The sequence below is a fragment of the Gadus macrocephalus genome, chromosome 3, assembly GCF_031168955.1.
Source record: "Gadus macrocephalus chromosome 3, ASM3116895v1".
Classification (NCBI taxonomy): Eukaryota; Metazoa; Chordata; class Actinopteri; order Gadiformes; family Gadidae; genus Gadus; species Gadus macrocephalus.
In genome coordinates, this window is record NC_082384.1 from 15,249,387 (window position 1) to 15,270,811 (window position 21,425).

The 21,425-nt window shown below is 42.8% G+C and overlaps 2 protein-coding genes across 2 annotated transcripts; one reads left to right on the forward strand and one right to left on the reverse strand.

Annotated features, from left to right (window-relative positions):
• The first annotated feature begins 603 nt into the window (after positions 1–603).
• On the forward strand, positions 604–8,628 carry LOC132454293 (caspase-6-like). The gene is made up of 8 exons (XM_060047569.1): positions 604–755; positions 1,606–1,647; positions 2,249–2,282; positions 2,531–2,680; positions 2,833–2,909; positions 3,934–4,109; positions 6,289–6,439; positions 6,907–8,628. Exons 1-8 carry the CDS (start codon positions 641–643, stop codon positions 7,140–7,142), a joined length of 981 nt encoding a protein of 326 aa, XP_059903552.1. The 5' UTR covers positions 604–640; the 3' UTR covers positions 7,143–8,628.
• On the reverse strand, positions 8,629–21,187 carry mcu (mitochondrial calcium uniporter). The gene is made up of 8 exons (XM_060047568.1): positions 20,651–21,187; positions 12,914–12,986; positions 12,650–12,820; positions 12,099–12,203; positions 10,576–10,742; positions 9,850–10,053; positions 9,112–9,228; positions 8,629–8,996 (listed from the first exon to the last, which is right to left on the reverse strand). The coding sequence occupies exons 1-8, from the start codon at positions 20,756–20,758 to the stop codon at positions 8,919–8,921; spliced, it is 1,023 nt and encodes a 340-aa protein (XP_059903551.1). The 5' UTR covers positions 20,759–21,187; the 3' UTR covers positions 8,629–8,918.
• Between the last annotated feature and the right edge of the window lie 238 nt (positions 21,188–21,425).

Genomic DNA, 21,425 nt, shown 5'->3' on the forward strand with positions numbered 1-21,425 from the left:
TGTGGTATGGGGTTGGCTTGATTGTAATGGAAAGCAAAAACTGAATTATTATTCATTTGTATTTTGAAAATATTTGACTGGCATTCTGCTTTGCAAATAACTCTTTATAGTTAAATGAATAAATCTTACATGTTGAATATAATACATTTTAATAATTTAATCAGATATTGCAATAACAACCGAAATGGCTACTACAGTAGGCCTACCTATATTAATAATAATAATAATAATACATTTAATTTAGAGGCGCCTTTCAAGACACCCAAGGTCACCTTACAGAGCATATAGTCATCATTCAAAACTATGTAAAACAGACTAGGAATAGAAGAAAAACAGAGGTTAAACATGAAGAGTAATAATTAATAACACTCAAAAACGCCTACAGTGAAGGGGGGACCTCACTAACCACCACTAATATGCATTGTATATATGTATATTAGGCCTACCTATATTAGGCCTACCTATATTAGGCCTACCTATATATAGGCCTACCTGTTTATTGGAAACGTGTATTACAACAGGTTGACTCTTATGCGGAAGTCGTCGCAAATATGGAGTGGTGTGACCGACAGGAGTGAGCACCAATTGAGTCTCCAAATGTTACAACCTAACCAATCAGATTTTAGAGGTGGGTGGGACTATGTTTAGTTTTTATATGTTTACTGGACAAAGCAAGTTGATTTACAACTCCGTCTCAGTTTGTGCTGGTAACTTGATTACAAGCATGTCTAACGCGGAAAAGGGTGGCTGTGGAGGTATTGTTGACATTTGACTAAAATATGATTCAAACCGTATCTCCGCAATGAGCTTGTCGTACCAAGTGATAAACTGCCGACACAGATTAACATTATGCCAGATCGCCAATTGAGTTTTATTTACTGTCAACTTGCCTATCATGTCTGTACCTGATGGGCAAGGCGATTGTACTCTAAAGATCTTTTTTACATAAGGGGGGACTTTGATAAGTGGGTGTGCATTATTGAATACATTCATGTTGTGGAGACGTTGTTTTTTGGGGGTCGTTTCCCTGTTCGATAAGTTGGCTATCACTTCAATGTAGAAAGTTGTATCCAAAACGAAACTGTTGCGATTCAACTGCACGCCTATAGGTTATCAAAAGCAACATATATTCACGTCCCGCAGTGCAATTAAACACTGCCTTATTGCGCTGATTACTGTCTAGATTAATGCTCAATATATATATATATTATGTGTTCAGATATCAGATTAACGCTTATTAAAGATATATAAATGTCGTTTACTATGGATTATGGATGCAATAAGAGGAATGTGCTTTGAGAACCATAAATGGGCTGTTACTTCCGCCATGTCCTACAACATATACATTGACCATGTTGACTGACAGAGGTACCTGATCGTGATTGGTTCAACTGATACATGAGCTGCCTAGAGACATAAAAAATCGACCTTGATACGGATACAATTTAAATTAATGAAATACAGATTTCGCTATATAGTCCCATTCAGATCCATGATTTTCTTTATTGACGTGGGAAAAAATACTAGTTGTGGACAGCAATGTATTTCGTGACATCAACACATTTTCCTTATACGAAATAACTTTGTGTTCTTATACATTGACAGGAGGTATGGCTACAGACAGTAGAAAAGCACCTGGCCGAGCAGGTGAGTGACATTGTCTTCTCTTATTACCATAAGAGAAGATACGTTATTAAAATATGCTGGAAGGCCTACATTACCTAGCTTTCTATTGTTATTTATGTTAACTTTGGTGGTCTATGCTGAGCACCCACGTGGATCTTCAGTCATTACAACCACTAGATCAAAAGCAGGCCTAACTATCCTCTTAACGAAAGGCCGCTTTGAGCAACCATACACAAATTAAAAGGTTTCTGTGCCTCTCCTGCTATGTCATCATATCATAACTCTACGATGTAACTCAACAATGTAACTCGGATGTATTGGAGGAAGAAGGTGATCCTGCTAGGGTGTGGCTTATTGCTCGTCACAGCACGTTCCATCTTTCTCTGCCCGTCACCGAGCTATTGACAGTGGCCAGGGCTGTGTGCGAAGGCAACAATGGCTGCTTGACCCCTCGGTAGGGTGGAGCAGTCCGCACACCTGCTGTATTTAAACAGCTTTTAAACAATTGCTCACCCAAAAGGTCAATCGGGTTTTCATGCATTTCTGACCATTTAAATTGGATGCTGTGGCATACACAATCGAGTGAGTTAATTCACACCTCGTGTCTTTATGCAACATTTAGGCAATCTAACAGAAGTGGATGCCTTTTATGGAAGGTAAGATTATTATTTATATTTATACATACTTATTTGTTTGATACCAGTAGTTCCTGTGGGATCCTTATTGGTAATTCAGTTTTTCAAACGACAATTTGTGTTTACTTTGGCTTAAACTGTTGTGTGTGTGTGTGTGTGTGTGTGTGTGTGTGTGTGTGTGTGTGTGTGTGTGTGTGTGTGTGTGTGTGTGTGTGTGTGTGTGTGTGTGTGTGTGTGTGTGTGTGTTGCCTTATGGTTTCTATCTAAAGTGGCATCTCTTTGGACCCTGCAGAGGAGTACAAGTTCGACCACAAGCGCCGTGGCCTGGTGCTCATCTTCAACCAGGAGAACTTTTTCTGGCAGCTGGGCTTGAACCCGCGCTACGGCACCAACGCTGACCGCTTCAACCTGGAGAAAAGGTATCGCCGTCGCCGTCCCGCAAGCACCCACGCCTCCCCTGTTATCCATGGGTAGAACCTGTCTAACCCGGTCGGGTCTGTTTCCATGGTAATGTAGATGTTGTCTATACTCAGCTATGCTAACTGTTATGCGTGTGAAATCCTTGTTGTAGATTTGAAACGTTGAACTTTGAGGTCAACGCCTATGACAATTTGAAGAGGGAAGAAGTTTTGGCGAAGATCACCGAAGGTAAGACAAAATGGCGTCCGCACTAACGTCAGCAATGTATTGCAAGTCCTCTTGTGTGTTCAAAAGCTAAAGGCATAATATGTAATATTCCCATTTTCAAACATCTTTAAACGACTAGACCTATGTTCTATATTTTGTTTTGACATTTTTATAAAAGAATCCCAAATGTTTCCAACAATTTTCAAACCTAGATAGATGCATTGTTTTATGAAAGGGGACGTGTGTTTCATTTGGTTGCCTGTCAATGCCATCATGTCCCCACTACTCCCTTAACTTCCGGGGATACACTGGAAACAGTAACCCATTAGAAAACAACTTTATTGATAGGATATTTCAATATAGCTTACTACGATGGCATTTGGCTCATGCCAGTCACCCAGCTAAAGCATACTCTAAACTTTATAATGTTACAACAACGTTCAACATTCTCGTAAAGTTGATTTTAGATGGATTGTTTTTACCATGGTTAACGGCGCTAGGGTACCACACAATTTAAATTGCAACCGAAAGATAGCTATTGCTGTATGGTTAATTGAACCATCTAATGGTAAGTTGATTAGTGAACTGTGAAGTTAACATTACATTTTTTTCTGTCACTTGCAGGAGTTTCATTAAAATTAAATTAAATGATATGAATAAACGTGACCAAACATAACGTTATGAAAACTTTAATACATTACCTCATCCGTGAACATGATTTCTGCCTGAGTCACGTCAGAAAGGTTTTCACCAGCAATGGCGGGGAAGACAACAACACCCAGACAGACAACTGACCCTGCGTTACTTCACTGCCTCATCAAACTTCGCCTTTTGTTATTTCTTTGAGTGAGACACCTCGCGGCAGTAATTATACATAGTGATATCAATCTATATATCTTTATAGGGCAACCCTCACTCTCTGCATACACATTAAAAAAAAAAGATGGCAAAATCAAGTCCTGCTTCTGCAGACAAACATATTAGAAAATAGCAGAGTGTGACCGTCCCCTTTAACTTAAAGCTCACCTGTCTGATCCTCCACTAGCGGCGGAGTCTAACCACGTGGACGCGGACTGCTTCATGTGTGTGTTCCTGAGTCACGGCGAGAACGACCACGTGTACGCGTACGATGGAAAGATCAGCATCCACGACGTCACCGCCTTGTTCAAAGGAGACAAGTGCCGAAGCCTCGTCGGGAAGCCTAAGATCTTTATACTACAGGTATAATACTCATTAATACTGTAAACATTACTCCTTTATGCTGTTTGCTTCTACAATATACTCCAGACATGGGGGACTCGAGTCACATGACTTGACTCGAGTCAGACTCGAGTCGCAAATTTGAGGACTTGAGACTTGCTTGACTAACACTGATAAAAGACTCGACTTGACTTTGACTTGGCCTTCATGACTTGAGACTTGACTTAGACTTGAGACAGATGACTCGAAATTACTTTTTTAAAGTTAGATTAAATGTTGGATATGGGATTTGCGATACGCCAGCCGATTTTAAAAATACACAACTCAAATGGTCCTACCCCCTCTCCTTCAACGCTGACTCTTTCTCCACCCATTCCAAGTACCTGGACGCGCAATCACGCAAGAGCGCGAACACAGATGCGCGAGAGTGAGCCAGGCTAGCTAGGTTGGAGTTTAGGGTTGTCTTCTAGTGCTTGGTCCAAATGTGGATTAGCTAGTTAGATAGCTCCAGTAGCTACCGCAGGATAACAACAAACAGAAGCTTGCTCTGGGTCACGAGCTTTGAGTACGTGCACGTGCACGAAGGGGTCACTCGCGGGGAGCGGGGGAGGGGGAGTGCAGTACGACCGTTTGATTGACGTACTTACTGTCCAATGCCACTCCGTGGTTCTGAAAATCATTGGCTGGAGTTTTTCGAGCCCTGCCCGTTCCACAGATGATTGACTTGTTTAATTTTCATGTCAGTAGGCTACTTCTAACTCAGTGGCTGTAAGTGGGTTATAATAATGATTTCAAGTAATTTTCAAGTAAAATTACACCGTCAGAGCCAGAGCGTCAGACTGGGCTGTTCTCAGCATACCGCAAAGAAATTAAGAGGGTTCAAGTTCCAGTCCCCAAATTCAGTTGAACCACTACGTGGACATTTGTGATGGACAGAGCTGCCTTCAGTTTTGGGCCTATTCACATAATGGTTTTGGAATGTTTTGAATAGTTTGAGTTATTGTTAATGTTAAGACATTGTTATTGTTAGTGTTGAAATAAAACTCAACTTATGAACCACTCACTCTACCGATTTTTAAATGTGGAAACTGGGTTAGATGATCAGATTTTTGTATGACTTGACTTGTGACTTGCTTGACCTGAGCAATGACTTGACTTGTGACTTGCTTGATTCTCACCACAGTGACTTGTGACACAGAGACTTGCTTGTGACTTGCACATGAGTGACTTACCCCCACCTCTGATATATACTACTCAATAGTACTGTATACACGACTCAATTATACTGTGTATACTTCTAAAATATATTCTGCAGAACTGCAAGACTTGCAAGGCCACATGTTTTTAATCCAAACCCCTATTGGGAGTCTTTGGGTGTTGTCCCCCAGATAAGACCTTTTTGAATTTAAACATGTAAACAAAAAATTCTGGTGCACGCTGAGCAGAAAATAAAGCAGCAAAAAACCCAATGCGGAACCTTTTAAAAAGGACCCCAGGAACCTAGTTTTTCGGTTTCTAGGGCGGCCCGTGGCTGACTAAAGATTGATTAAGTCGACTCTTAACTCGTCATTTCAAGTTTATGATTTCAAAATTTCTTTGTGGGGCATCACCAAATGATTTGGTTTACAGGGCTGAGAGAGTGATAAGAAAAAACACTGTTGGCATTGTGCTACGGATAATAAAAAAAACCGTTATATGAGCCGTTAAAATCTCTTTTTTAAAAGCAACGGCATCAACAATGCTCAACTGAACATTGGCCTAATGTTATCTGGTAACTATGAGTCTGTTGTTGCCCCTGGTACAGGCTGTTGAGTCATAACATACACAGTATATTGATAATAAGCCAAGTGCTCATAACATTTCTACCCTGATTTATAACACTGTTTTAATGGTGTTGCTTTTACTTTGACACCTTCAGGAGTTAACACAATGTTTTAACCTCAAACCTCAGACCTACTGTAAGTGTGGGGAGTTGATAGGATTTAAAATGAAAGCTGCTTCAAGAAATATACATACAGTCATGAAACTTGCCTTACTGTGCAGGTTTAATGATCAACACTAAAATGTTTTCGTTTCACTTTAGCAACTCTAGGATATGATGACCCCCATTAACTAACTGTAAGAATATGGGCCCATTACACCTACTGACTTGAACTGCTGTTAGATGTTCCTAACTTCGCCTGTCTCTGTCCACCGCCAGGCTTGCCGTGGGGACCAGCATGACCTGGCAGTGACCCCTATGGATGTGGTGGACAGCGAGGCGAAGGTGAACGAGGTGGTGGTGGACGCTGGTGTCCTCCACACACTGCCGGCAGGGGCGGACTTCCTCATGTGCTACTCTGTGGCCGAAGGTGAGACACCAGGGCGCAGTGCACTTCCAGTTTCTTCTCTGGTGTGGTATGGTGATGTGTGGTATATTTAGTATTGATGTGTATTTTAGTCCTACACATATCTTATGTTTGAAATTGGTTGATGGGGGGAAAAGTGGACAGAAGTTTCACATGCCAAATTATTTCTCAATAAAAGGCCTTTTAAAATAAAAATGTATGTGTATATATATATATATATATATATATATATATATATATATATATATATATATATATATATGTATGTCTTACCCTGGTGTTAATATAAAACACATATAATCATAATTGAGTGATCTGCCATTGCTATCGTGCAGAGTATAAATAGGTGTGTGTGTGTGTGTGTGTGTGTGTGTGTGTGTGTGTGTGTGTGTGTGTGTGTGTGTGTGTGTGTGTGTGTGTGTGTGTGTGTGTGTGTGTGTGTGTGTGTGTGTGTGTGTGTGTGTGTTCAGGGTACTACTCCCACAGGGAGACGGTCAACGGCTCCTGGTACATCCAGGACCTGTGCGACACCCTGCGTAGCTTCGGCGAGTCCCTGGAGTTCACGGAGCTGCTGACGCTGGTGAACAGGAAGGTGTCCCTGCGCAGCGTTGGCCACGCCGCCGACCGCAGCGCCATCGGGAAGAAGCAGGTGCCCTGCTTTGCCTCCATGCTCACCAAGAAGCTCTATTTCCGAACCAAACAGTAGGCGACTGTACGGCGTATCGCTGAGCCCTTGTCCCACTTTCGTTTACCTAAAGCCCAGCTTTTGGAGCTTTGATTTTAAAAATGAAATTTCTCTTCCTGTACTGTGTAACCTTCTGACCAAAGCTTTCATTTGAGTTCAAAGTGTCTTCTTTGTATTTGAACGAACGATATTGCTGCATTGAGCATTCGCCAAGTTTTTAATCAAGAGATGGTCACTTAGTGCAGGTTTAACAATGATTGAGTGGAATTCACGTGTTCAATGCATATCTTTGTTATTCATCAATGCTGTGATGCCACTTAGTCCCTCACCACTTCAAATGTCGGTACACGTTTGCTCAGTTCCAAATATGATTCTGTTGTTACTATACTGATATGATGCCAGCGCCATTTTGTAACAACCACATCTACATCATGAAGTACAGTGCCTTTCTTGTTCAACCCTTGTTATCACAGATATGCTGACGTGTTCAACCAATGAGCCTAACTTTACAAAAATGTCCCATTCTTGAAAAGTGTAAAAACACAACGGAAGACGTAGATAAAGTAAGACGGAAAATGTATCACTAACTGATCTAATGGACCTTTTAAGCATATGTCATCAAAAAAGGGAATTCATGTTTGTCTTGTGATGTAGGGCTTTAGACAGAAAATGTCACTGAGCTTGTTTTACAATCAGAGTCGGAGTCAAACACATTCTTAGCATAGAGGTGTGTGTATGTTAAAGATGTTGGTTTAAACCATGCACACTGTGTGACACACTACACTTCTCAGGGAGTCAGTCCACCTGCACACACTACATATGCGACGCATGTGTTTTTATAGTGTTGTGGTGTTCTATCCTTACACGGGTTTACATTAAACTACATATGCAGCTGATGCCTACATTAAACAAATATTTACAAATCATTCCTTTAAGCCTCTGACAAGGCAAATCCGTGTTTTCATTTTAAGTATGTAATTAAGGGCCGTTTATACATCTAATTTGCATCAAAAAATTCTAATGGTTTATTTACTCAAAGGTTATATGCACAATAAGACATTCAATTTTACCACATATATGAATGTTATTTTTGGTAACTTGTCAAAGGCTTTAGGAACAACTCAGGAAAGTTGTTTTCCATCCACAACCGACACTTAAATTGGTTGGGAGGATTCCCCAACAGTTTCTCTTTTCATAAAACGTGTACCATCAGGGAAAGAATGCACAACATAATGTTCTGACAAACAAGCTGCAACTTGTTGCATTTCAGTTGCTCTGCTTATTGGGATACAGATTGGGACCAATGCATTGGCAACGTTTACCATTTTTAACAAAAAATTATCCTCTATTGTATATGTTATGACGGTGTCATTTAGTTTGAAGCCCATCGTGGTTTGTGTGTGACCGGATACCGCATGGGTTGTTCCTCAGGTTGTGCGGAATATGAATTATGGCAAGTGTTTGGTTTGAAAGATCACTGAGGTAAAAAATAAACTATGAAACCACAGATGACTCAGCAATTTATTGTGTATAGCATTCAACAAAAATAACTAAACAAATTTTGTATGCGAATGCCCAAAATGACTACAGAAGAGTAGGGACGTTGAAGTATTTATTCCAATATTCTCAGACAGATCGTCTCTGGGTAGTGGGTACACTTACCACCTTGAGATTGTGACAAACACAGTAAGATTTACAGTTGTAGTAAAAGGCACCATTATCAAAATAAATCTGAACAAATATAGGAGTGTTCTCATATCTCGAGCGTGTCTGTATGCGTGTGAGTGATTTTATTCTTTATGGCTTGGGTTGGATCTGCTGGATTGGCAGCTGAAGTTGAGTTGAACTCTGTAAACGTTTCAGATCTTCCTGAACCTTGAAGCCAGCAAGAAAAAAAGATATGCAGCATTAGTATCATAAGACGGCATCATTATATGGATGGCTTTCTTTCTGCATCGGATCACCCTAAAGAGAGTGTTGAGCCACACACCTGGGTCAGCTCATCCCTCAGGCTGTTGTACTGTTCCACGTTGAAGCTCCTCTTCTTGGCACCTTTGTAGAAGTAATTCAGGAATTGTCTGTCTTTGGCAGCTGGGTAAATGTAATCCTGAAGAAATAATAGGAAGGCTGTTAATCTGAGCAGAAAAGTGAAAACAAGAAATAAAATGATGAAATATTAAAGTTGGAGCAAGAGTAGTCTTAGGTCAAATGCGATCCATTTCAGATTAGTTTATACCATTGTTGACTGATGATGGCCAATGAAATGATTGTAACAGCTTGCATGGTGCTAAAGGCAGTGTGCCTTTAGTGTTGCGTTACTTTGCGTTTTCTAAAAATTGAAACACTTTTAAATTAAGTCATTCAGGTGCTTTTAGCCGAGGAGAGATTTACGGTTAATTTAAGATGCAAGTCACTATGGGCCGGTAGAGGTTATTGCATCTTGCCCAATAGATGCCTTCAGGTAAGACTGCGGACCGAACCCAGTGCCTTTCAGCGAAAACCCTAACTACTATAGACTACCCTGCCCCTCTGAACTAGAGAACCAGTTAATGCAGTCTGCTAAAGCCCAAACAAATTAATTAATGAAATTAAAGGATCATGATTGTATTGGGGATGTATTACTTCAGTCGCATCACATAGGACCGAAGTCTATTGTGGACGTGGAAATCTAAAAACAGTATTTGCCGCCTGTGCCGACCCATTCGGGCTCTCGGGCTTAAAGGTTCACCTGGTTGGCGAGGACGCAATAGGCGAAGATCCCCAGGCTGGTGCCGTAGGTGATGAAGTAGGTGACGGGCTCCATGACGTCCCAGGAGTACACCCACCAGGTGAGCCAGGCCAGCGCCCCGCCCTGCACCGACAGCAGGGCCATGCCCCCCCACAGGGCCCTGGAGGACTGGGACTCGGCCTTGAGGGCCAGTTCAGCCTTCACCTGAATGGTCAGGAATACATGGTTGTAAGCAGGGATCTAGATCTCGTTTTCAATGGAATCCGTGTGCAAAGTATCGAACCAACGTGGACTCGTAATGAGACTCTGAAGCACAAGTAGTTGTGCATAGTGAAATTCCCCACATACTTCTGCTTATTGACCACAAAAGGAAAGGGTTCAACTAAACTTCTCTAAAAGATCGATTTTGGGAATCATCAATTAAAAAAAAATTAAGATATAATTGTTTTAGTATATACTACACGTGAAATAAACAAGATAACACTTTTTACCAGGATTCATTTGTTATTATTCACAGTTTATTTGTTTTTGTTTGCGTGACGAAACGGCCGTCACGCACGCTGAAAACAATATCCCGAGATCTCAATCATGGGATATTGCCCAATATCCTGAGAAAGACAAATTGCGCCATCTTAGGAGGTTCACGCGTAGCATATACTAGTAGCCATTATTTGAACCCGATATGTTGGAAACGGCCTAGTCTGCGTTAGTGGGGGGGCGGCCTACCGTCTCCAGGGGGGACAGCTGCTGCTTGAGGCTGTCCAGGCGCTCCAGCAGGTGCCTCTCCTGCAGGACGTGGTGGTCGGGGAGGTGCAGGGCCGTGTGCAGGAGGTGCACCACGTGCTTCACGTCCCCCATCTCCATGGCGTGCTCGCGGCGGCCCCCGTTGGCTCCTGGGGAGGAGGAAGGGGAAGAGGTGGTCTGTAGGGCGGGACTATCACCACAGCCATGGGGGGGCTTATCTCGATCGCCCTAAGCAGGTATGAACTGTATACCAGCGCTTCTCAATGTATTTCTGAAAAACAGACCCACTGTGAGGGTTATTGCATTGAAAGTAATTCAATAATTTGAATTTAGGCTTAATTAGAAGAGGTTGCCGCTGTGGAATCTAAAAGAGAGTGGAGAGGGCGGTTTAAATCCACCAACTACAGCCGTAGTGAAATAGTTTAAGTTACCTCAGCATGTTTTGCTTGAGTTTTCAAATCTACGTTTGATGGTCAAATGCCCTTAGACACATTTAAAAAATAGTTAGAATAAAACAACACCAGCACCACACCCTAAACAAATTCCGCAATGGTGAACAGAAAATGGTGGAATGAATAGTCAAATCAGTAAGTTATCTGCAAACAGATGGCATGCCTCACCTATTCTGGCAGCAGATGTATAATACACTTGGCTGAATAATATGCATCTAAATCACAAATAGAAGGATGTCCTTGAATGTTGAGTCTTCCATTTCATATAGTTTTATCAATAACTTCAGGCTTAAAAACAATCCTCGGTAACGATAAGTGAATATCTTAATTCCATATACGATGCCAGTCAAAGATGAATGATAACATTGAATTGTCGTCTGAATGTGACTTTTAGATAGCCCTGAATTGTATTTGCTCATGTCAAGTCTCTGAGTGCTTGCAAAATTGCTATATGAATCAAATTAATTATTTTGTTTTGAAGGGTTAGGGTCGTTAATATATTGTTTGAATATACGAATATTAAAAGGCACCCAGTGCAACTTTATGTAAACATTCAATGAAAAAGAAACATTCAATTTCTAGTCTTTTTTACACGTAGTAAGTTTCAATAACTCCATACCATTACATATCGACATTCAAGGAGCAAAGATGAGACGTCGTTGTGTGGTGAGAACTGATAGAAAATCGTAAACAACAACAATCGGCGGTGGGGAGAAGCCATTTTTCCATTGACTGGAAGCCTGCTTTATTTATTGTAGGTTACAAAAAATAAAGAAAATGGCGGCATTGTTGTTGTTATCGATTTTGTATCAGTTCTCACCACACAACGACGTCTCATCTTTGCTGCTTAAATGTCGGTATGTAATGGTATGGAGTTATTGAAACTTACTACGTGTAAAAAAGACTAGAAATTGAATGTTTATTTTTAAGCCTCGAAAGTTGCACTGGGTGCCTTTAATGCAGTGGCAGTGGGACAGTTGGGATAACGCACACACTACCACAGTCAGCTGCAGCGGTGTATCAGTTTAGGTGAATCAGCGGGCGTCGCCGTACCTAATGCAGGCGTCTGCACGTGGTAGGACACGTCGTTGATGACCAGCTGGAAGTCCTTGTCCAGTAGCGCGTCCAGCAGAGTGGTGTTGGCCACGCGCGCTCCGTCTGCAATACCAGGGTCAGGACGGTATAGATCTGGATTTACCTAATAAACCTCAGGGTGCCATGTCCCGCACGGAGGTTGGTGGACGGCAGTTCTCATGTAACAAAATAATAATAATAATAAAAATAAAATATCAATAAGACACAGAACTACCATTCAAATGCAGAAGTCAGACCTGTGTTCCCATCGAGCCCATCCAATCAAGTGCAAGTGTGTGAGTGGGACGTAAGTGGAACTGAGCAAGACGACTTACCTGCTCCTGAATGACACGTATCCTAAACAATTCACTGCAAGACACTTTGGATAAAACTGTCTTTTGAACTACTAAATATCAAATAAAAAAATTTATTTGCAATTGAACAATCTTTTTTTCTTTATCAACACAAAACCTGTATTATACCTTCTCAATCTAGATTGTGACATTTGTGTCTTATTGCGGTTTTCTTACCCTTTGAGAAGACGGAGGCGGTCTGTATTCCATGGTCCTCCTTCTGCAGATCAGCGATGAGGTCTCCTACACTCATCAGCATTGGCTTGAGGAAGAACAGACATTTCTCTTTCCTCGAAGGCAATGGCACCTCCAGCACCAGGCGGCCATACCGGTACTTCAAGGACGCATCTAGTAAACAACAGGAGTGATGTTTTGTCTTGAGCCACTGAAAATGACAAGTGGAACGTTTTTATTGACTTTGATGTAGTGACATCGAATTACCACTTGAGGGCGCCGCTGCACTGCAGAAAAAGACCTGATGCCGAGGGAGTAGAAGAGGTTGCCGCTGTGGAATCTAAAAGAGAGTGGAGAGGGCGGTTTAAATCCACTAACTACAGCCGTAGTGAAATAGTTACCTCAGCATGTTTTGCTTGAGTTTTCACATCTACGTTTGATGGTCAAATGTCCTTAGACACATTTAAAAAATAGTAGTTAGAATAAAACAACACCAGCACCACACCCTAAACAAATTCCGCAATGGTGAACAGAAAATGGTGGAATGAATAGTCAAATCAGTAAGTTATCTGCAAACAGATGGCATGCCTCCCCTATTCTGGCAGCAGATGTATAATACACTTGGCTGAATAATATGCATCTAAATCACAAATAGAAGGATGTCCTTGAATGTTGAGTCTTCCATTTCATATAGTTTTATCAATAACTTCAATTTTAGTTATATAGCACATTTGTTAAAGAAATGCATTAATATAAAACCGAGATTAAATTAAAGCATAACCACAAAACTGAGATTGAATCTTGTGTTATATTTATGGTGACTGTAGACCAATGGTGATATGTGATGAAAACATGATTTGAGTAGCTTCCTGAGGCGAGACAGTTAAATTTCCATCATGGAAGTCGTGTAATCCATTGTAAACAGGCTGATTATTCAACCAATTTTAAATGTGCAGACACAACAAAAATACATCCAGGGTCATTCAAAGCAAACACAATGAGTTATTTGCTCTATTTATTTTTTCTTCTTCTTTCTTTTACGGCATGAAGTGCAGCAAATAATCTTGCCCTTGAAATCTAGGTCAATCACCTAGATTATTTGCTACAATTCTTCTCGTATTTCTTCCAGAAACAGATTCCCTCCATTCCATTAAGACCTTTATCAGAATTTAGGGAGATCTTTGTCGGATCTAACTTACTCACTCTTTCACAAACCGTGGTGTCCAGCAGGAAGCGCCGGTTGTCCGATCAATATCACAATAAAAAGAGAGACACAGCCCTGGCGTTCAATCGACCCAGACCGGGAGCCTGCTGTGCCTGTATACCTTTACACACCACTGCTCTTACGATAGGGGGGCTGTCAGTAGGGAAACAAGCGCCGTGACTTTCTATACGCTAAGCAAAGGGCAGATAGTCTAGTGGAAAAGGTTATTTCGCCACCCCTCAGCATCAAAAAGGTACGGTACCCTTCCGTCCCCACTGCCCGCCGTCCAACTGACCTTTGAGTGAGATGGCTAGCCCCTACCTGCTCTTTACTGACAGTATGTGCTAAATGACTGAATAGCAAAGGCAAGACCTGGGCCGTGTCTGCTGGGCCAGTACACTCATTGAGTGAGCCAAATACCTCTGGGATATGGAGGCGCTCAGTTGCTCTAGAACCTGCTTATGTGTCCACAACGCAAGGATACCAAGTTTGTTTCTGACCTGTAATCATGTTAAAAATGATTCCCCAAGATCAACACGTGTCTGTTTTCATTGGCCCGCCCATAAGAAGATGCCTGTAAGAAAAAGATTCTGATCATGTATCAACATGTTTGGACCTGACAAAAGACAAATACTATGCAGCAGAAACAGTAAGCCCAAATGCACTTCCAGAGTTTCTTCATCTGGGACGATTTCTTCAGGAAATCAAGTGTTAATTATAAAGCCTCCAGAATAAGATTTGGGATAGTAGATCCAGGTGAACCAAGTGATCAAAATGCCAGAGGGATTTTCATGGTTGAGGAACAGCAGACACACCTTCTCAGAAAGCTTATCTGGGTGAAATGGAGGGGAGTAAAGGACCCACGCCCTGTTCAGAGGGAGGGACTATATGAGGCCAGACCAGCCCAAGGTGTTGCTCAACAGATCATTGCAACAGATCATTGCACACTGCAGTGCCTCATGTTTTCTCCAGAGATCAATTGGATTTCATTAAAAAAATATATTGATTCGGTTGCAATGCGGAATGCGTTTTCAATTCTACAGACACTTTTAGTTCAATATTTCTGAACAAAGGTGTACTGGTTGCAGTGGAATAAGTAGTGCAGGATTCACAGATATTATTCTTGAGAGTGGCATTGAGATAGGAGAAGGACTAACCATTTAACATCTAGTTTCTAAACCATGTTATCCTATATCATGGTTAACAAAGATGGTTGAATCGAGAAGTGAACTGGTATCTGGCAGTACCAAACAGATGACAAAGAACGGTCTTAATGGCATACTTCATGCAGTGATGGTTCCCAGGTCTAGCCAATGGTCTCACAGAGAGTGAGGGGGCGGTGGTTGATCAATTATTATTGCTCAGGACTGGCAGTCAGTATCCAGGTCACTCCCGGATCAATAACAATCAGTAATAATAAGGTCCCCATCACGTAGGCCTGTGGCACTCCCTCAAATGGCCAACCAATCAACAAGCTGGCCGCCTGAACTCATTGAGTCAGCGAGTGAGACAGAGTGAGACGGACTGAGCGCGTGCCAGGGGTGCGCACTGAGGAAATCTGCAGTCCTCGGCACAGTAGGGTGTTAATCACCGGAGAAAACTGCAGGACACACACCGGGCGACAGCCTTTCTGCTGACTGACTGAAAGAGAAACCAAACCCGGAGTGGCTAGGACAATCCAGTAGTCTTTGGTTCCAAGCCTCAATGCCATCAGGGGTATTATTGAGCCACGACACTCTAGCTCCTACCTACTCATTGAAGACATTTATCTGAAGTCACTTTGAAATGAAATGAAAGAAACCGTCTGCTAAATGCCACTACAGTAAAGGGTATCTATCCTCAGATGTTATAGTCAAGCTTTGGAGACGGCTCTGTGGTGGTCGAGAGAGCTGGACAGAGGCGAGATGAACTGCCAATCCAACAGATGTTTACAGGAAGTGGCTATAGATAAAAGCGTCTTCTAAATAAATGTAATGTGTTAAGCAGATTGGAGCAGATACTTGTGCACATCCGCAAGGGCCAAATCCTTCCTTGTGATCCGGTTAACACCATTGTTAACCGGCACGTGCAGGGGCCAGGCCGTTTAATACATGGATGACCCTGGGCAAAGTATACATGCTCAGATGCGCAAATATCATTTGGATGTCTGAAATGTCTAATGGATGTCATTTTACGGTAGAACCTAGAGCATTCAGTGTGTGATGGGGAAATAAACGTGTACTGGCTCTGAAGTCGGGAAGTGCAGTTGTAGAATAGATCAGGAGTAGAACATAGCCGTGCGATGCAGCTCATTGTAGCTACCTCGTCTTACAATCGATAACAGACAGAACCAAAGTGTTTGAGTGTGAGAGAGAGGAATGTAGAGTGGATTTCATTTTATCATGACAGAATATTATTTGGAATCCGCAAAGTGACGGAAAATAACATCTGTTGTTACATTATGATATATATATTATTTAATAATATTTCAAATAAATAACTTATGTATGACCACATTTACCAGATTAACAACAGACGTTGCAGTAAGCCTTACAGTTTTGTTGTTCCTTCAAGTCATCCCATCCACACACACAACTCTTCAAATAATCACAGAAATAGGTCATCACAGAAATAAGGACAACCCCTCATTCAACCCCACCACACACACACATACACACTTTAAAATAATCCTTTTCGCACACACTAACGCCTCCTTAAAATCACTTTCTACCACACAAATTCCTCATCATCGCAAAAGCCACAAAATTCCACCACACCACACTTTAACTAATCACTACCATCACAGAAGTCCTCATCCAATCCACACACAGAGCAGAGGTTCTCATCCAATCAGCCCAGTCCACGCCTCCACACCATGTGCCCTATCAGAGCCCTGTTTCCACATTTATATGGATCTATATTCCTCCAGCTCAAGGTGACCGTCACTCACACACGCATGAACGCACGCACGCCTCCCCTCTGCAGAGGCGTCCTCTACAGCACATGATCGCCTCCACTAGATTCTGCTCGTGAAGTAGCAGTATTTCTACCCAATATTATAAACAATGTTATAAACACACACACACACTCATTTCCATACATTACTTCACCATAGCAGTGTCAGAACAGAACCAGGGTTCAGAGAGAAATGGAACAGTCAGGGGTGAGAGCCAGGCAGCAAGGTGATAAACGACTCTCTGACTGACTGACTGACTGACTGACTGACTGACTGACTGACACACTCTCACTCTCTCTCAAGGATGCTTGTGCGTCCCTGTAGGCACCGTTCAGGGCCGTCGTCATCACCCCCCATCCCCCAACTCGGCAGCCTTGGTCTCATTACAGCCGCTGTCAGGTCTGAGCTACGACTATAGCCTGAAACCCAGCCTTGGCGCGCGCACACACACACACACACACACACACACACACACACACACACACACACACACACACACACACACACACACACACACACACACACACACACACACACACACACACACACACACACACACACACACACACACACACACAAGGCTGTGTGAAACTTTTATCAGATGACCGTTAAAGCAAGGTCGCGTTGAGGCTAAATACGACTAAATACAGTGGACCGTCTTGGACCGTCTTCTTCACGAGAGAGAGCAAGACATAGACAAATATAGAATACAACATTTGTTATTGGCTGGTACTTGTATCAAAAGCACTGAACAGCGTGAATTCTGAAGCATGTCATTAAGGAGCAGACATGGGAATAATTTAGATTAATATTTTTCATTTGACCTCATCATTTCCAGCAGGTTACTGATAAATGAGTGATCAATCAATATAATTATCCTTGTTTCAATGATAAAAATCTAAGCAAATGTCGCATGACCAGACTAACGGTTACATAGAGTAGAGTGAGGCATAGTGAAGTCAGCAGCCTACATTGGAATAAGAGCAGAGAATACATTACTTAATGCTACATAGCCAGTTCTGTCCAGCTCTATCCCAGCAGTCGAACATCACTGCACTCTGCTGGCAGAGAACGCAGAAGGAACAGGCAGTATGTATGTCTGCATGCATGCATGCATGCCTGCATGCATGTCTGCATGCCTGCATGCATGTCTGCATGCCTGCATGCATGTCTGCATGCCTGCATGCATGTCTGCATGCCTGCATGCATGTCTGCATGCCTGCATGCATGTCTGCATGCCTGCATGCATGTCTGCATGCCTGCATGCATACCTGCATGCCTGCATGCATACCTGCATGCCTGCATGCATGCATACATACATACATACATACATACATACATACATACATACATACATACATACATACATACATACATACATACATACATACATACATACATACATACATACATACATACATACATACATACATACATACATATACATATACATATATACACACATACATATATACACACACATGTGATTGTGTGTGCACGTGTGTGTATGTGTTTGTGTAATCAACAGTCTAAAGGCTAGGTTAATAACATGGGGCTGCTGTCAGGAATGGAGAGACTAAATTACAGCCCATGGGCACAGAGACAAAGAGCAGGGGCGACGGGCGGATCATCACAATGATCTGTACTGAACCATTGGTAATCATGTGCCTAGAAGCTCATGCCCTTTGGAAGGGAAGACATTTACTGGAGAATTGTCGGAAGAAGCCTCTTTTCTGAACTGGCCAGTGAAAGGGCTGTGGTACCCTATGGAGGTACAAAGTAAAGCAGGTACTAGGACACACCATCTGAAAGCAAAGGCACTTTGGACAAGCCGGTCTGACAAGTCTCTGAGAGCTGTGCTGAAGGGTGATCCAGAAGGGGTGGCAACGATGCTGTCTCTGTCTGACAACAGCTCAGGGATTTACACATGCTTTTACTGCAGTGCAGAGAGAGAGAGAGAGAGAGAGAGAGAGAGAGAGAGAGAGAGAGAGAGAGAGAGAGAGAGAGAGAGAGAGAGAGAGAGAGAGAGAGAGAGAGAGAGAGAGAGAGAGAGAGAGAGAGAGAGAGAGAGAGAGAGAGAGACTTCCCTGCATGTGATTCATACCAGCCGTGCACCCCTAGGAGCCACAAGAGAAAGGAGCTAGAATAGAAAAGCTGCAGCTAACAGCTGGTGAATGCACAGACCGAACCAGATGGAGAACAGGTCCTTACATCTTGTTCTGGGTAAAAATAAAAAGATAACTCATGGATACAGTGACGCCATGCATCCATTCCACAGCATCTTACGTTGCTTGCACCCCCTCTACTGTCCCAGGGACAGACTGCCTCATTAATCACAGCTGCTGCTGCTTATGACTATGTCCATTAGAATATTTGCTCCCCGCCACAGCGAGTAAACACCTGAGAATGTTCCAGTATCTTCAAAAAACAACGGTGCTTGCATTTCACATACAAGCAGGATGTGAGAGGGTGGAGAGTGAGTTTAGATGCAGTTTAGTTTACAAAACCCCTTACCTAAGCGCAAGAGGCGAGCCACTTGGCAGGGGCCCGGGGGGTTTGGGTTTGGGCCCGAAGTTCTAAATGGGGGCTCTGGCTCTTTGGATTAGGGCCCGGGGTTTTGGGTTGGGGCCTGACGGTTTTAGGGTTGGGCAACACTCGCTCATACAATCGAAAAGTGCACGTAAACAATGGGATAGAATGCAACTGAACATCTTTTAGGTAATTGTTCTTCTAAGCCTGTTGTGCTTCCCGATGCATCACAACCCGTGATTCCAGGAAAGCTTGGCTTGTCGCTGGTAACCCAAAAGGAGCTGACGAGGCGTTGCTCTGAAGCTGCCTTGGTGGTCGTATTGTCCCTGCTGTAGAGAGAGACCTCTCATCTCTCTCAACTCGCTCCTTTAGTCCACTGACAATGTTTTGAGAACCATCCCAGGGCTAGACAGAGCTCCTGTACCTTCCGGAAGCTGAGTGTGTGCAGGTGCAAAATTCCTAGAAAGAACTCTTCCGAAAGGGATTCAAGTGTGTGTGTGTGTGTGTGTGTGTGTGTGTGTGTGTGTGTGTGTGTGTGTGTGTGTGTGTGTGTGTGTGTGTGTGTGTGTGTGTGTGTGTGTGTGTGTGTGTGCCCTCATTAAAAAACAGCTGACAGGGTTTCTTATGTTATGAACAGGGAATCAGGTCACCTGGGAGATGGAAGTAAACATGGCCTCTTAGCTAGCTACACATACAACCTGATACTTGCATTATAATACATCGTTGGACACCATACTCCTGTCTGTAAAGACCCGGAAGTGAAATGAAGGGTGAAAATAATAAACACGGTAGCTTGTCCCATCGATGCATTCTCATGCCAGTTCTGCTCTTGGCTAATGCAATAACGCTTAATGCATTAGATGCGAGACGATTTCTCGTTTCATACGTAACAGAACATGTCTATCGGTATTGCATTTCCCCAACCCCCCAATCCCCACAGGAAAACTGCATTTAGTTGTGGCTTTCAGGGGAAGGATCACATATCCCACAGCAGTTAAACCCCACACGCTACTCTTCCGTAAATGTGTTCACTCAGCAGCCTATCGCTATATTATTGCATTGCATATCTTGAACAATTAGACGAAAGTGCATGTTTCCACCTTTGCTTGTGTAGTTATGGCGAAATACCACACAGGGTTCCTGCTTATAGAAAGATCAGTGTTAGAAAATATAACTTTGTTTGCAATAGAAAAAAGTACGCCGATTAATTTTTGAAATCGTGGAGAAGGGCTGCTATTGTTTCGAGTTACCCTTCGGACCTTTAAACCAACGTTGAGTTGATGATTGAACTCCAATCTCAACGACAGTTTATATCAATATACTCGATGACACATACCTTGTGAAGTAACGTGGCCGGGCGAGTCGATCTACAAGCTGCATCAAACAGCTTAATACTTCCGAAAAGTCGGCTCCGGACTTTGGAGAACATTTGCGTCGAAGCCATCACTGAATCCCACTACAGTCAATGCGCGTGTCTTTGCATTGTCCGCGGTCGAATAACTATCGAAACTGATCTCAAGAGGGTTCAATGTCCCCGTTTTACGGATACAGTAGCCTACTCAACGCCCCCGGTTCAGCGGTAAATATCAAAATTGACGAGATGAGAGGGAGGCACAGCCCAGAGCGCCCTGGTGGCCAACAGTTCCTCACATTCTTCTTCCTTCACACGTAAGACAGCTGCCAACCCTGCTCCCCTTCGTTTATGTCCAGTGTAGATGTGACTGTTAGGGTAACCAAGGAACTGTAGCCTATCGTGATTATGGAGCAGAAAGCCTTATTGAAATGCGTTCTTGGTTATTGTTATGGTTTTTGTTATTATTACTGGGACAGACGCAAGGGATAGGGGTGCGATTCGTACTGACAAGAGAGAGGAAAGGCGTGGAGACTGGAGAGTCGGCCTCCTCCCATTGTAAGCGGAACGATAGGGAGGAGCTCTTCGGGAGCGCAGAGAAAAGTTGACGCTCGAACGTTGAGGCCAACGCCCTGTTCAGAGTGACCCGAGTGCAGCGGAATGAGTTCAGCGTTTCGTTTAACAACAATTCGTAGCCAGTGTTGTACAGCATAGAGTAGCTTTATCAGTGCGGTTAGGTCTATTCCCTTTCCTTAAATAA